The sequence below is a fragment of the Struthio camelus genome, chromosome 1, assembly GCF_040807025.1.
Source record: "Struthio camelus isolate bStrCam1 chromosome 1, bStrCam1.hap1, whole genome shotgun sequence".
Classification (NCBI taxonomy): Eukaryota; Metazoa; Chordata; class Aves; order Struthioniformes; family Struthionidae; genus Struthio; species Struthio camelus.
This window is the reverse complement of record NC_090942.1, coordinates 46,781,884-46,798,041: the sequence shown is the minus strand read 5'-3', so window position 1 is coordinate 46,798,041 and position 16,158 is coordinate 46,781,884. Positions and strand designations below refer to the sequence as shown.

General features: G+C 39.4%; 1 protein-coding gene across 1 annotated transcript in view; it reads right to left on the bottom strand.

Annotated features, from left to right (window-relative positions):
• The window catches only part of TMTC2 (transmembrane O-mannosyltransferase targeting cadherins 2), a 256,213-nt gene that overhangs the window by 102,854 nt on the left and 137,201 nt on the right, over window positions 1–16,158 (bottom strand). Inside the window, exon 3 of the mRNA XM_068936498.1 lies at window positions 861–1,689. Within this exon, the coding sequence (XP_068792599.1) occupies window positions 861–1,689 (829 nt within the window). The remainder of the gene's footprint in view (window positions 1–860; window positions 1,690–16,158) is intronic.

Sequence of the window (16,158 nt, the reverse complement as noted above, 5' to 3'; positions counted from 1 at the left end):
GCATCCGCAGGTGGTATTTTGACTGCGCTCACATAAACTTGCTTGTGTGCCAAGAGCCGTACAGCCAGGGCAGCACCAAGTTCAGGATCCCAGCTGGATTTGCAGTTTGCGCTGAAACCACAGACCCACAGCTAAACACTGTTACTGATCCTTAAACTAGCCAGTTTACTGCCTGATGGGACATGTTTACACTAGCTGTAGTCACATTTCATTACAGCACAGATAGAGTCTTTGACAGAAGTAGCTGGACAGTGTTACAAATAGCTGACATTTACACATTAACATGAAGGTATAACCATTTGACAGTAACTCTTCACAGCACTTGTATGCAGGAGGAACTACAGTCATTTCCTACTCTTAATAACATGACCTCATTTCCTCATTTTTATTATGTAGTATCGACGTCATTTATGTCAACTGAAATAAAGAAACAGCACCTTCCTTATGCTGTCCTTTACTATTTCTTGTATTTTCTATTCATAGAGAACAGAACAATCAGTGAACATTAAAAAAAAGCTTCACTAGCGTGACAGATACCAGACTCCAAATGGAAAATTACCAGGGTGGTGTCTGTAATACTAGTATTTCATCTTTAACTTCAAAATACAGCACTAAGATTAACAAAGAAGAAAGTAACCTCTTACCTTAGGGTCTCATTTTCTGCATACGAATGCCAAACCTGTAACACCTAATCAAAACACATTCCTGCTTTTCCTCTTTTTTACTGACACTCATGCTACTGCAACTTACATGGACGTTTCCCGAAGTATCTTCTTCAAACACAGTTAATAAAATCAGACAATTCAAAGACAAAGACAGATAGGAAGAAATGAAACATTCACTATAAAAGCAAACGTTACCTTTAGCCGGGTTTACTTTTATCCCTGACCTATACAGCATCTCCTCGTTCTGCCAGTCCCCATTCCTGACAACAGTCTTGAGTCCATAGAAAACAATTAATGCGGCAGTGGAACAAAAAACCAAGTTCTTCAGAAAGCGCTTTTGGGCTTTGACATAAAGGGCCCTGACACCTACTGTAACCAGCAGGCAGAAGCCCATACTAGGAACATACAGCACACGCTCTGCTATTACAAAGCCAACATAGAAAAATAGGTTGGTGGCAGGAACAAAGGGCACTATTAACAAAGACAGAGACAGAACGACAATGTTCTCAGTGGAAGGCAGCGGCAGTTTCTGCACTCCATGCTTTTTTATGCCATTCTCTTCTTTTGACGCAAAGCTGGACTTCACCTCCAACGTCTTAAACTCCATCTCCGAGTGGCAGCTATGCCCATTAGCGTTCTGCTTGCCGTTCATCACTGTTTTCCCATTGCACTCTCTCTCATTGCTGGAGCGCTTCAAGCTAGAGTAGGCAAGGAGGAGGAGTCCAGCGTAGAAGGCCACAGTGTGTAGGTTCCTCCAGTCGCTGACTGCTTTAAGAAGAGGCACAGCATCCATAGACCAGTCAAAGCTGAGGGTGTCCGGGCAGAGCAATAGCCAAAGGTTCTTGGTCGGCAGGTAAAAGAAGGTCAGAGTACGCGTGAGAAAACTGTCCGAGTCAGCCGCTGGATTGTCAGAGTTGGAAAAGCTCGGTGGTTTGTTGCCCATCCAGTATAAGCGGACACCCAGCAGTGCAGTCCCCCAGGAGGTCAACAAAGCAATGCTGAAGAAGAGGGACAAATTCTTCCTCTGAAAGGAAACAAACAAACAAAAAAAGAATCATCAGTATTAATTAACATGAGGTGTTTAACACTTCAAAATCATAAACCAAGGGAATCAATATATATGCTTTTTTTTTTTTTTTTTTTTGGTAATGACTACAAGCATTGTGGATATCCATCTCTGACATCTGGATCACAAAATGCTAGGGTGTAGTGTTGACTCTAACGTAAAAGAACAGGCTCTTTCATTTAGGCTGCATCATACAGAATCAAGCCTTTAGAGATCATAGGGCTGTCTGTCCAAGAAAGCGCTGGTTCCATTTTCCCTACTGAAAGCCTAACCTGAGCTATTTCCTCTGAGAACCAAATAAACTTTTCAACAAGGCAAGAGAGGAAAACAGGCACAAGTTCCACATTTAGGTCCTCAGGCTCCTACCACTGGATTACAATGATCATTTGGAGCTTTCAGATCTGCCTGTTATTACTGAAGGCCCCATTAGATTTTGCATCTCACAGCCAAAGGATATGCTGTTTTTGTTTTTCTTGAAGCACACCATATTAAAATTAGTGCTCTAAAATCCTTCCATATCTTCACACCCATCTAAATGATATTAGCTGAAGCATTCAGCTATCTCTACCTACCCGTATCATCATGCTAGCAACTCTAAGAACCTCCACTTATTTATGGAATAACTCAAAATCTGCCACCTGGAATTCTTTGTTGCTCCCCTCTACCCCCACCTTCAGAAAGTGCTCATTTTTCTGAAGATTTGCAGAAACATTCCAGTTCTGCTTAAATGAGAATAAGGAAGTAAGACTTTCTCAGTGATTTCTAGGACTGATGAGCTCAAATCCTGCTCTGAATCATGTGGGCTCCCAAAATACAAGCTGTTCGGGATTACTGTCTCTTTGTCAAAGTATTTATAAAAGCTAAAAGATGTGTACTTTCATATTTCAATTTCTCAGATGTCTTTTGTAAGAAAAGAAAAACTGTTTGCCAGATAGCTCCAGACAGACTGTAAGCATTTTGATAATCTTCTCCCCCATTATTATGAAGAATTACTTGTCAATCATTTTTCATTTTGTTAAGTCTGTTTTTTCCATTTCCCACTACACATTCTTGGGCCGGTTCTTCACTGCCTGTTTCCTCTCAGTGTTCAGAACCAGGACTTCACACCGAAATGGTTTATCTTATTGCTTTCAAACAGCTCATTTCTTCTCCTTTGTAGGGGGAACCATCCCCTCGGTATCATGAAATACAGCCAATTGTGCTGCTCCGTTTTAGGTCAACTGTTAATAGTTTTCTTTCAGTAGGTTACTGATGTTCCAGTAACAAGATGTGGTCTAGTCATCATGATTTATCTGCTCATCTCATTGAGAAATTTATTCCTTTTCCTGATTTGGTAGAGTTTCTCCTTGTGAATTCTAAAATATTTAATGGCAGTTAGATTAATTCATTCAATTTTGTGGAGATAGGGAAGAATAAAATGGAGGCATCTGCCTGCAGAGAACAAACAAATTTATGATGAAAGTGATTTATGTATTTATATTAGTTCCACTTAAAAATGCTAGCGTTTTTCATATATGAAGCAAAGTCTGAGTTCGCATATTTCATTTGCGATATTGATTACATTGTTTGATTCATTTGTTTTTGTATAGTTCCATATCCTGGAAAATCAACTATTTTTTGGTAATAAACCAACCGAAATCCAGATCTACACTCTATGATGATTTTATGCCTGGGCAAGCCTACTGTAACAACATACTTGTATTTGCAGGTAGCACAATACTTTGTGACTCACCTCAGATACTGTTTTCCCCGGCTGATGGGATTGTTTAAATGTTAAAACTGGTTATCACTGAAACTCCAACCTAAGTTTATGTTCGAAATACAAAGACTTTCCAAATTTCATGGCTTGTATGTATGCCCTCATTGTAACAACTTATGTTCTGCTTTAACTTTTCTTTTTTTTTTTTTAATATATCCTTCTATATTTTCTGAAGAGGAATAAAGGAGGTTACCTAGAAAGACAGAGGCTCAGAAATGGAAGGCTTTTTTTTTTTTTTTTTTGGAAAGAATGCTTAGAAATTGAGATAAGGTCTTTCCTGAAGGACTATAAGGACTATATCACTAGTAAGATTAAGACATCTCAAATACTAAGAAAGTGAAACTTGATTAACAGAGATGAGAAACGTGCTTTCATGGATTGCTTAGGCTGCTTTGTTGCCTTGTTATTTTGTTAATACTTACCTAACTTAACAAGGGGAAGAAAATCTCCCTTTGTCAGAGATCTAATAATTGCCCTTTTCAATTAAATGCTGAGAAAGTTCATGTTACAAAGCTCTTCAACAAAACCAGGCTAGAGCAGATCTGCCATTCCTCATGCATAATAGGGAAACCTGCTAAAACCAATTCAGATCCGATTCATACATCCTAACGCAGTAACAAAAAGCTTGCCCAGTCTCCCTAGCTCTAGAAGACAGTCTCCACCGCAAAGCTAATCCATCCTCATTGCTCAACTAACTATCTGCAGCCTCTCCTTTTAAGCCTCAATTTAAGATCTGTAAGGTCTGGATCCCTCAGTCTTTTTTGGTTCTATAAAGAACACAGTATTTCTATAAGCATATCATGTTTCATGCTTTTAGAATACGTTTCTTTTCTTTACATTTTACACCAGAATAAAATCAAGTATCTATGCATTCACTTGTAGAGCTCAGAGGTATCTGACTTTAGGTGATTTTCCACACCAGCATATCCATATCTCATGCTGTACAACGTTAGTTAACTAGAGAGCACGCTTTGGTAGATTCTTTAGCTTAATCACAGGAGAGGGGGGCAAATACCCTCTCACTGGCTCAGATGCAAATGCTTTGCATCCTTCCCTAGAAACTCTTTCAGACATGGCTCTTCTCAAAAGCTAGTATTCTGACATCTTTTTAAAATTAACTACATGTAACTGCAGCTACTAATAACCTGCGTAACCCAGAGGTCTCATTGTAGTTTCACAGATTTCAGAGGCACTCTCTCTGGATTTAGTCTAAAACTGAGACTGAAATCCTCCCTAACGCTTAAACTTCTGTCACAAAAATTTAAAGTAGGACACCATATATTTGTTTAATGACAAACAGATAATGCTGGCTTAGAAGGAGAATGACCAACTCCTTTTTTCTCGCTCAACACTTCACCACATGATTTTGTATGGCTTTTACCACACTGTACTCAGCGATAATAAAGGTTTAACTCACATTTTGGTTTTAATCTTCTTCCAGACCTTGTATAGAGAACAATAATAATAATTTAAAAAAAACTGTTGCAGCAATTTTTTACAAGTAAACAATAATCGATTTCCCAATGGACTTCTGCCCTCAAAAAAGGTGCTTTCAGAATTGTCTGCCAGATAAGCACTTTCACTAGCAGCTCTTCCTTGAGCCTCATGACAGCCCATGCTCCTTCTGACTGTATACACTTAGTGTAGCCCAGCAGCAGGAAGCGATCCGCTGTAATGCTTGGCAGCAAGGATTTGGATTACTGTCCTCATGAGTCCTAATCCAGCCCATCTGCCATATGTTTTGACACCCTCATAAATCCTCTAACCTTTCATAAGCAGTCATTTTCATCTGAAGAGAAAAAAAAAAACAAAAAAACAAAAAGCACTGATTTAGATCAGGTTTAACATCTCTCCTGCTCTGCTAACAGTCAAGAACCACCACTGCAGTTTTAGTGCTTGTGACTGCAGAAACCCCTTTCATCCCCCTACCAAAATCCATCTGCATGACCCACCCACATTGTACATTTCCCTTGCATTAAATCCTAATTCCTCACTCCATTATACAGCTCTCGAACGAAGCATTGCAGCAGGCTTCTTGATTGGGCAGCCCCTGCCAAAGCTCAGTCATCACCTAACCTGTATCCAGAGTATTTCCAAAAGACAATATTCTTTTAATCTCACCCTGTCCATTTCACAAAGAAGCATTAAGTAAGGCACATCCAAATATCAAAATCACAGGGGCTAGCCACACACAAAACGCTATTTTTAGAACACTGGAAATGCAAAAAAGAAAGTGGGTAAATCACTAAGTGCTACCCACAAGAGAGTTTCTTTTCCAACCGATAGCTCCTTGAAAATACGTTGGCTTGAGAACTGCGGCTCCCCAAAGTAGCGAGATGCTGCCGAATCACTAGACTGACAGTATCTTGTTTCCGCGACAGGCAGAGGTTCCTGGATCACAGCTCAGCTGAGTTCGAGCCGAACAAGAGCTCAAACAGGATCCACACCAGGGATGAAGGTATTTGCTTCCCTAACTGCGACCAGTGCCGAGTCTCAGAGCTGACCGTGGCCTTTCCCGCTCCCAGCTCTCGCCTCCTCCCCTCTCCCTCATCCCTCTTGATCTGCTTGCGTGGCCCGTGACATGAAGTTAGCCCATCTACACCGCAGATACAGCAAAGCGGCCTCAGGGGCTAGGTCTTCCTCTGACTTGGCACTCTGCCTACAGCTTCTGCCATACTGTGACCAAACATATGTATTCAACGCCACTCACTTCCAGAGTTATTAACCTACGCAATTCTTCCTCAGCAAGGAAGTTAGTGTATTTATAAAACAAGTGAAGATTACACTGACATATTCTTTATTGTAGTCAGATAGTAGCAGAATTTAAGCAGTCCTTATTACTTTTGATTTGCTTTACTACAAGTGAGTTATAAACATTGGCATTTAAAATTGCCCGTCTTCCTCTGGTGCAAATCTTTCAACTAAAAGCACTCCAGCCTCTCCAGAGAAAGAACAGATGGAAGGACTACTGGGGAAAAGATAAGCAGCATTAAGAAGCCCAACTATCTGAATGACTGGAGATTGTGCCAGAGTGGAAGAGATGACACTAGCTTGATCAGTCTGTGAACATGACCAGTGCAGAAGAGAGCAGCTCTCAGAGGGTAAAGCCTACACAGCCAAACGCAGCATGCATGACAATTATGAAGCTAAATACATCTACCCAGAGTTAATCCAGCCATCTGTGGCAGCAAGAATGCAGGAGGTACAAGCCCACAAAGACTAACAGACGGTAGTGAATTGCTAGATTGCTCAGTAATTCTGTCCAGCACTACTGTTACCAGAATATGGCTAGATAGGTGGTCCAACAATCATACCTGTGCTTCATTTAACAGGTCTTATCTCATTTGATTGGTTTTGCAGTGAATTGAAGGTACTTTCTGCACTAGCCAAACTTCTGAGAGCTCACTGAACATGCAAGTATGTTGCAAGGCAGAACCGGAATTCAAAATGATCTTGAAAAAACAAGAAATGTTCTGCAAAAGAATACTGCACAGGACACGGGCAAGCCTGAACTGCTTAAAACAACACAATTAAGAGATGTGGAACATGCAGCTGGCTCTTCATCCGAGAAGCATCTAGGCTTACAGCAGATCACAAGCTGAACACAAAGCAACTGTTTTAAACCATTGCTGAAAAGGTAAACACCATACAGGGACCACAGACAAAAGCACATCCATTCAAGGCATGTGAACTAATCTTTCCACTTCTCTGTACTAGTAATTCCTAAAACTGTCTGGTTTCAGCACAGAACTTTCAGAAATACGTGGATAAACTAAAGAGAGGTGAGAGGAGGGGGATAAGGCTGACTGGTGATCTAGAAGAACACGTCCCATGAGGAAAGAATGAAAGAACAAGCTGTTTAGACATGACAGCTGCCTCCAACTACATAAATGACTATGGCAAACAAGGAAGGAATAATCTGTTCTCTATATTCTTATCCTTTGGACACGGGTAACAAGCTTAAGTCAAAGAAAGATTCAGGTTAGATGTTAGGAGATGCCTTCCATTGCTAAATATAGGGATGCACCAGAACTATTTACCTTGGAGGTTGGCTATTTGGCTTTATGCTGCCTTTAAGAATAGATTAAACGCATAACTTGTGGGGAAAGTCAGAAGTATTGTCAGTTCTGTTTTAGGGACAGAATGACGCACCGTACGGCCTCTTGAGGTAACCTGTAGGCATAACTTCTTTTGGGATTACAACAACAGTACCACCAGAATTTGAAAGAAATTTTGGCACAGCTTCTACCAAAAAAGCATATATCTGTCTATATCTATATTTTTTGACACATTTTCTCCTCATGACCTTGAAAAACAGAATTTATCCACACTCCAGTCGTTTCTGCCTTAGGTACGACAGCTTGCTTACAGCAGCCCTACTTTGTCTTAACACTTGCTTCACTTCCCTCCAATTCTGGCAAAACACTAGTTAAGACGATCCTCATGCTTTGTTCCCCCAGCCACATTACCATCTTCTGAACATTTTTAATACCTTCTCACAAAATAACACTTTTTCCCCCCCACTGGTTACAAACATACAAATCCATCCCATGTTCTTTTTTTTAAACCTCCATCATATTTACTAATGATTTATACTCTCCACGTAACCCATCAATCCAATGATGATCTCTGCACTTAAGACACTATCTAGCCTTAAGAGCATTTTTTTTTAATGCTATTGTGTGATCTCAGGTATAAATACTCTTAGAAAGTTATGAGGAAAAAAAAAAGAAAGAAAATTTCAAAAAAAAAGATTAATAAAAAACATAATCTGAGAGGATCACTGAATCTTTTCTAACCTGGCCACTGTAATGAAAAGTCCACATCTTTTCTTGATACATTCCCTGTTCTGCCCACCCCTTTTTCCCCAAACACATCCTTCTCCCCAAGATACATATGTGTGTTGCAATAACAAAAAAACAAAAACACACACAAAAAAAGAAGATGAATACTTTGCGTCAGGAACTTAAGCGCAATATCAAACAATGTAGATATTGGTTCTATTTGTTATAAAATGATAATTATTATTATTCAAGCTTTCTGCTTTGTAGAAGCGTGCCATTGATGTCAGCATTACTATGACAATTTACAACACATTTAAACTCACCAAGTGAGAATACTAACAACAGAGCAGACTTAAAAAGTTGCCACTACAATGTTGCAGCTCCTTGATAACATACAAGACAAAAAAGTTGTTAAGCAAAAACAAGAGCAAAAGGAAATAATCCATGAAAGATACTGCAAAAAGCTAACAGCATACATAACAAAATGGAAAACGGTCAACAATTTTTAAAGGAGGCCTTATCAACATGTTTGGAAACCCTAAATAACCATGCAAACATACCATATCACAAGTCTTGGCATTGCGTTTGCAACAGCTTTTTTGCCGGGGGGGAAACTGCAGCTGTGCAGAAGAGCACCAGCTCCCCACAGCCACAGGACCCCACGGGGCCACCGCAGTCTCCCGCAGAGGGCACTGGCCTGGCTCTGGCACCCAGCAGGATGTAGCACTACGCTTTGATCAACTTGGCAAGCAGTACGGGTAGAGTGCTGGGAGGAAAGCAAGCTTGGCCAAAACCCTTCGGGGGAGGCTATCTGCTAAAGCCTTCTGCTGGTCCTCAGCCGCCTGGTCCTCATGGGCAACGAACACACCTGGGAACGAACATGCAAGGCTGAAGCCTACAGTGATTGCCCCGTACTGCGTGAAATAAGTCTGACCTGACAACGCTTTGGAACTACTCGCACCGTGTGAACAACAAATGTTGACAGCTTATTAAAGTCCGCATCACCTGAACCGACGGAGACGCATTTTTTCTTCTAAAGGAAGTTTGTTCTGCTCTGCTGTACAATGTACAGCTGTGATCAAGACGAAAGAAAAGCATAAAATGACTCCCAGAGCATACACCGCGCTCCTACCCAGAAAGCTACTGCCGGAAATTATTATGGCACATTTCACATGTTTCCTACACTAAAGGAAAATTAAAGCCTGACAGCGTGTTTAATATTCAGTGAAAGAGAAACATAAACACGCTAAGACATTCAAAACTGCAGATAGACATAGACTTTGTAACTAACTAATATAAATGGATTTTATGAGCAAAGATGTTATTTAATCCCAAATTAAGCCTCTGGCAAGGACTAACCAGCTTTATCAATACAGTTAGGGGAAAATCATCAATATCAAAACTGTATATGACATAAATAACAGGTATGCTCTAGATTTTGACAGAAGAAGCTATCCAGATATAATAGAAGTCCATCAGCTAGAAGTCCATAGAGCTACAAACATCTGTTTCTACAGGGGAGAACAAGCAGCATCTATGAGTTTTTTCCTTTGTTTTCCATCTGCCACCACAAAACTTTAGGTGTTTTATTGTATTTGTACCTTTAAAAATATAGGGAAAGAACAAGCAGCAATGTTCTCTTGTAATTATATTCATAACAAAGAAAAAATATTACTTTTTGGAACATGTAATTCTTTTAATAAGGCAAAATTTTAATAAAACTTTAATAAGGTAAAACACCTAAAACATTTTCAAAAAGAACACAGACAATATTGGAATTCCACCATGTGAAATACGGAACCTAAAATTTAGCTCAGAAGGACGTTCCTATTATAAAGCAAGATTCTATTAAAGTCATGGTAAGAAGTCACTTTTTTCCTTTGAGAAGAAATATTAGCAGCTGTTTCTTGGTGCAGATAGTTCATTTTCAGGTTTTTTTTTTGGTTTGGCAAGATAGGAAAAAAGCAGAGGTAACGATTAAGCATCTTAGAAGGTTTGTGTGACGTACTGAATACAAGGCCACGTAGTGACTGAAAAAAGGGTTGTAAAAAATATCACCACCGCCACCACACACACACAAGGTGATACAGGAGCATGGCCAAGAACAGTCACAAGTAGCTCAACTGTGTGTGTGTGTGATGCTCGTAGCCAGTACCTTTAGAAGTAGGAATAAATTTCACAGCATCAGCCTGTTGGTTATTAATTCCAGAAGTACATGCAGTTCTCATTATAAATAGCAGCCTAACGAACGTCTCCCATGAGCTGGATGCAATCTTTGTATAATTTCCAGATATACTATGCTACAGTAACATCTCATTTTCAATTGCAATGGGAACCAAAAAGAACTGGAGAAGCAAAGTGCAACATAGCAACGAGTATCAGTCTCAGAAGCCTTCATAAAAATGATTTATAGAATAAGAATTTTATACCTTAAAGATCCAAAGTCACTGCCTAAGCAGATTAAAGGTAATTCAGAGACAGTGCTAGTAAACAGCAGGTTACTGCCATGGATGAAAAGCTTGGTTTCCAAGTATATTGTGAAGAACTTCTCTCACACTCTCAACAAAAACAAATTATCTGGAGCACATCTACAAGCCTCCTTTTGCCATCTAACCTAGTCTTGCCTCCCATGCAGCTAACCAGGAGGCTGTAAAGCCCTGGCAACAATATTCTGGAGATATATGCTTGGACATTTTAAGAATAACATGCTAAAAAGAGAGGAAGGGGAAAAAAAAAAAAAACAGAAAAAAGAGGCAGCCTTAAGGCCTGACCAGTAATACAGCCATCTCAGAGAAGTAAGACTAGATAAATTAGCATTTAAATAACAGCTTTTTATTTGTTCTTCTTTTCATTAGATTAAGTTAGTTTCTTGCAGAATCAGTTAGGCTCAGACTAATTTGAAGAAGAGAGAGCTTGCTATGTCCTGGGCTAATTTTGCGGGAAGCTTTTAGTATTCATTCCATATTGAATACACTTAATAGAAACTGGAATGAAAACCTATTAGAATACAAATTGAGAGAACAAATTAAACATTTTGCAGCAAATAGCATTTGCTAGCTACATAAATAATGACCACCTGATGGTACTGGCCAGCAAGGAGTGCTGCAAAGATACCACGGGTATAGAAATGCACAAACATATATGAGAATATTTCACCAATAATAAAAACTGCTACACTTCAAAAGGAAACTTCCCCAGCAGCAGGTTTGAGAAAAATAATAGGATTTCTACCTTGTTTTCCTACACATGAAATATAAAGGAGATAAAAATCTTCCTACTTTTAGAGTTCATTTATTTCTGCCCTTGGCCTAAACACCTTTTCAAAAGGGTATTTAAAAGGACATTTAAACATAATCCTTTTAAAAACATGAACTGCGTTATTAGGGTGTGATCCAGACTCAAACAGAGTTAAAGGTAAAGCAATTGCTGACCTCAGTAATGCAAGATCAAATCCTTAATAATCCAAATAAAAGAAAGAGAAATGCAACATGCGGAGCTAGAGTACGGATGACAAAACTTACTTCGTATCAAGGGGTACGTAATTGGCAGGGTGACTCATTATTCCCCATTAAGCTAATGTGAAGAAATGAAGCAGTCAGCAATCTCCTGTGAACCAATAACAAGATACTTCTCAACCAAACTATCTGGGGCTGAAGTATTTAAAGGAGTTCAACTACTGGTACTGTAAAGGGTATGCTGAAGCCCCTAACCTGTTACACTAAAATTATTCGAACGTCTACGCAATGATCTTGTTGAGCTTAAAATAAGATCTTTAACATTACCTATCAGGCAATGAGCTGTGGTCAGACCAGTTTAGTTGTAAAACAAGCCAGCTTTTATGAAGGAAATGTGGGAAAAAAAATCCTTTTAGGAGAAATTCAGGAATTTAATTTTTGCTAAATATATTCAGTTCTATTATCAAAATATTTGTGTTACATAAGTTTCGCCACTTTTTGGAACCAAAAAAGGGGGAGGGGAGACAAAAAGGGTGCAAAGGTAATTCATTTTGCCTGCACGCGTTTATTCACATACACACATACATGCAAACAACACAGTTTCCCTATTAATTCTTGGTTTGTAGGCCTGCGGCTTTGCGAATGTTTCCTGCATCAAGGAAATAAACTGCAACAGTCTTTACTGCGTGTGGCTCTGGTGTAAATAGCCAGCCATTATGAAATTCATTCCAGTCTCGTTCATGAGGGAAGTCTGGGAGCCCAGCATTTTGGAACCATAAAGAGATGATTCATAACGAGACTTGACTCAGTGGGAAGGCTGAAGGATGGCAGTTCTCTCTCCAAGTTATCGTAATAGAAAATCATTTGATGAGTGTGGGATTTCTTCGAGAACTCAAAAGAGACAGGATTTGGAAGAGGATATATTATATTATGCAGACACCCACATCACTGAGTGTTTCTGCTAAAGTAAAACCATCAAAATAAGAAAATCCTCAAAGTTGTTCCTATTTTGAGCTTTTGGTTTGTTTTCAATAAGCATTCTCAAATATAAAACACAGATTTGTAGAGATTAGCAGATCAACATAGTTCCATATAACAAAATGAGGTTTAGTCAGCTAGGTTGCATGAGGTCAGGCACTCCAAAATGCAAACAAGACAAACTTGTGCCCTGAAGCAAGGCTGGCAAAGCAGCAACAAAAGAGCAGAGAGGTAACTTCCCTCAATAAATAAAACAGAAGTTCTGTGCTACAGAACTTCCAACATGCTCTTCCTCAGGGGCACACTAAGGGTGCCGTTGACTCAAATTAAATTTCACACCTCGAGTCCTCCCCTCACCCCAAATCCAGAGCAAAGCAACATCCAGGCCTCAATATTGCTAGGGAAAAAAAAAAAAAAAAAGTTCTGTACCACTTATGACATAGCCTTCATGCATGAGATGGGCACATAATCACATGTTAGAAACTAATAACCCAGCTTCTAGATTACATTATTTAATTTGTTAATGAAGAGTGGGATTGTGAAGGTGGGGAGAAGACAATGGAGCAGACTATGTCAAATTTCTTAAAATCAAAAAACCAGGCAGAATTGGACTAACTCCCAAGTCACATTTATTTTTTCACTAGTAAACTCAGTCTGTTGTTTTACAATATGAGCACTTAGATAGCACTGTTGCTTTACGAACTTTTCATTTGTTTTCTTATTGGTTCCAGGGTGATCAGTTCCTCAAATACACTGACATTGTGTTAGCCCAACTAAAGGAACAGCATACAGTGAGATCTGGCTGGACCGTGACTGCTACTAAAGACATCTATCAAATCTAGGCTTTCCAGAACATCAACTTGGGCAGCTGCACTCTTGCCATCCACTGTAGTACTACCCACGCACATCTCTGCTTCTCCTGCATATTGAGCCTTGTACTGGTAACACTTAAAAATTTAATAGTTGCAACTGAACTTATGTAAGTAGTAGCATTTCAACATTCATTTTTCTAAATCTTTGAAAACAAATGAAGCTCCACTAAGCATAAAAGATGCATAGGTTATATTAACACAAGAAGCCCTAGAGCTGTTACACCGGAGGAAGGATTACCTGGCCGCAAAAGTCCTTCCTGCCCTTGCAGTCTAGGAATGTCCTAGGATCTATTTTGCACAAGCTGCTTGTTTTCAAGTTCAGTACTGAAGTTCTGCAAACTGTCAAGCTACTAAGGGTACAAACTCATAAATCCTGCTGAAAATTCTGTGATATATTTCCTTGTCCCTTAAAGGTATGTACATCTTCAGCTCCCTGAGGACTTTCAGACACTTAGGATGAACTTGTCCACTGCTAGTCTTTTGTCTACACTTCAAACCATCCGCTCTGCCCACAAATCCACCATCACCTCCCTCATCAACAGTGCCTTAAAACCCCCTCTGAAATCTCTTCCATCTCTCTATCACGGGTGGAGTGCTTCCCTCCCAAAAGTGGATATTCTTCCAAAGTCTTGCTAAAAATACTATGATGAAACGCCCTGATACCAGATCGAGATGATTCTTCTACCACCGGTTCTGCCTTGGACATGCTGAATTATATTAAGCATATCACTTAACCCCCTTCCACTTCCTTTTGCTCTAATTTTTCCTTGCTGCCTCTAAATTTAGATGTTAAGCTTGCGAAAGTCACGAGAATTCATAAAGATGTTTCTACAGAGCATAAAAAGGCTCTGCTCCCTCATAAGTGTCAGTTATACACAAATAATTAAGCAACACTATCACATACAATAGTGACCTCTTTTACTTTGAGATCTGGAAATGTTCTTCGAAAGTGCTTCTGCCACACACATATCTAGCCTAAGTAGGAGCTTTCAATCTTTTAGTCTCACCTTTGTTTACTTCAGCCACTTAACCACACTGAAAGGCAATGGTGCCTTTGGAAATGGTGAAGTGTGCCTTTATGCCTAATGTCTTGTAAAATCTAACATGATCCAACATTGGGTCCCAGGAAGGCCAGATACAATATTATCTGCTATTTACTATTCCAGAATTGTATGATTTAAATATCCAGGTACACAGCTATAAAATAAGTCCAGTTAAACTGATTTGAAAGAACTAATCAGTTTTGAAGTATCATCAGTCACCTTGCTTGCCAGTATTTCACTAAGAAAAAAAGATTCAAAAGATTTACTGTTCCTACATATTAAGTGAGACAAGGGAGAGACAGCATCTTTTATGAGAGCAAGCAGCATAGCTAGAAAAGCACACACACTGTAATCGGAAAAAATGGGCCAAAAATGGACAGCTGGTCTAATAAAAGATATTACCTCTTCCCATAAACTTTGCTATATTTTTACACCACCACGGTGACAATGATACTATTGCTGCGTGCCATTAAGGAAGAAAATAGCCTAGAGAAGTCAAGGCATTTTTAGCTACAAAAAGACCTCTTATTTTCATGTAGCTTTCAGCTAAAAAGCGTGCAAAGTAGAAATGAGGCTTTTAGCACAATAGGACTGAAAGAATTTGCTCTCTTCTTAATACACAGCGCTGTTATCAGATTCTTGCTTCACATAGGAATGGCGAAAATGATCCTGGAATTCTTCTTCCTTAAAAGAAGATAATGATAAAATGGAGAATTTTCAAAGAATTGTTTTTCCCTTTGTGGGGGAAGATGTGGGGTAAAAAGTCATAAATACTATAGGAACGGAAGGAAATCTCACAAGAAACTAATAATTTCACAGAGACAAACTAGGATCATGAACCAAGTGGTGAGGGTGAAAGAAGCCAAGACACAGGAGAACAGTCATGGCTTGAAATAAGAAGAAACTCAAGTTCTTATCCTTTATTTTCCCAAAGAGAAAGGAAAGAATCAAGGGGGAGGGGGAGGAGCAGCACAAGTAATAGTAGAACTATTCAAAATTAATGACAGAGCAAAGAAAAAGAGACTGACATACGTTTGAACATGAGGGAAGGGAAGGGAAACAGAAAAGAGGGAAAAGAAAGAGAAAAGAGAGAAAAAGAAAGAGAAAAGAGAGAAAGACGACTTCCATAGTTTAGAAACCTTTGAGAGCCCTCTTTTCTTCTTCTCTGACTTTAAACTTCTGAATATCTATTTATCAGAGTAGTTGCCAGCAATTCTAATTTGGCTAGCTCCCAGTCTTTTAAAGAGACTCAATAAACTCTGCCTATCCTGGATGGGCACAACCCAAATAATTGCAGCACTTAACATGATGAGATTCTCCTACTACCATCATCTCCATAGCTAGCTCCCCTCCACCCACCTTTGAAGCTATAAACCTCCGCAGGCACTAAAAAGTGGTTCCAGAGGACAGTATGGGAGATCTAGAGGGAAAAGAGAAAAGAAAAACAGACTTAAAAAGAATTGCTATAACTTCCACTGAAGAGCCAAGATGCCCAGCCAACAGTATAAACATCCTCTGTGGGTGGGACAGACATGG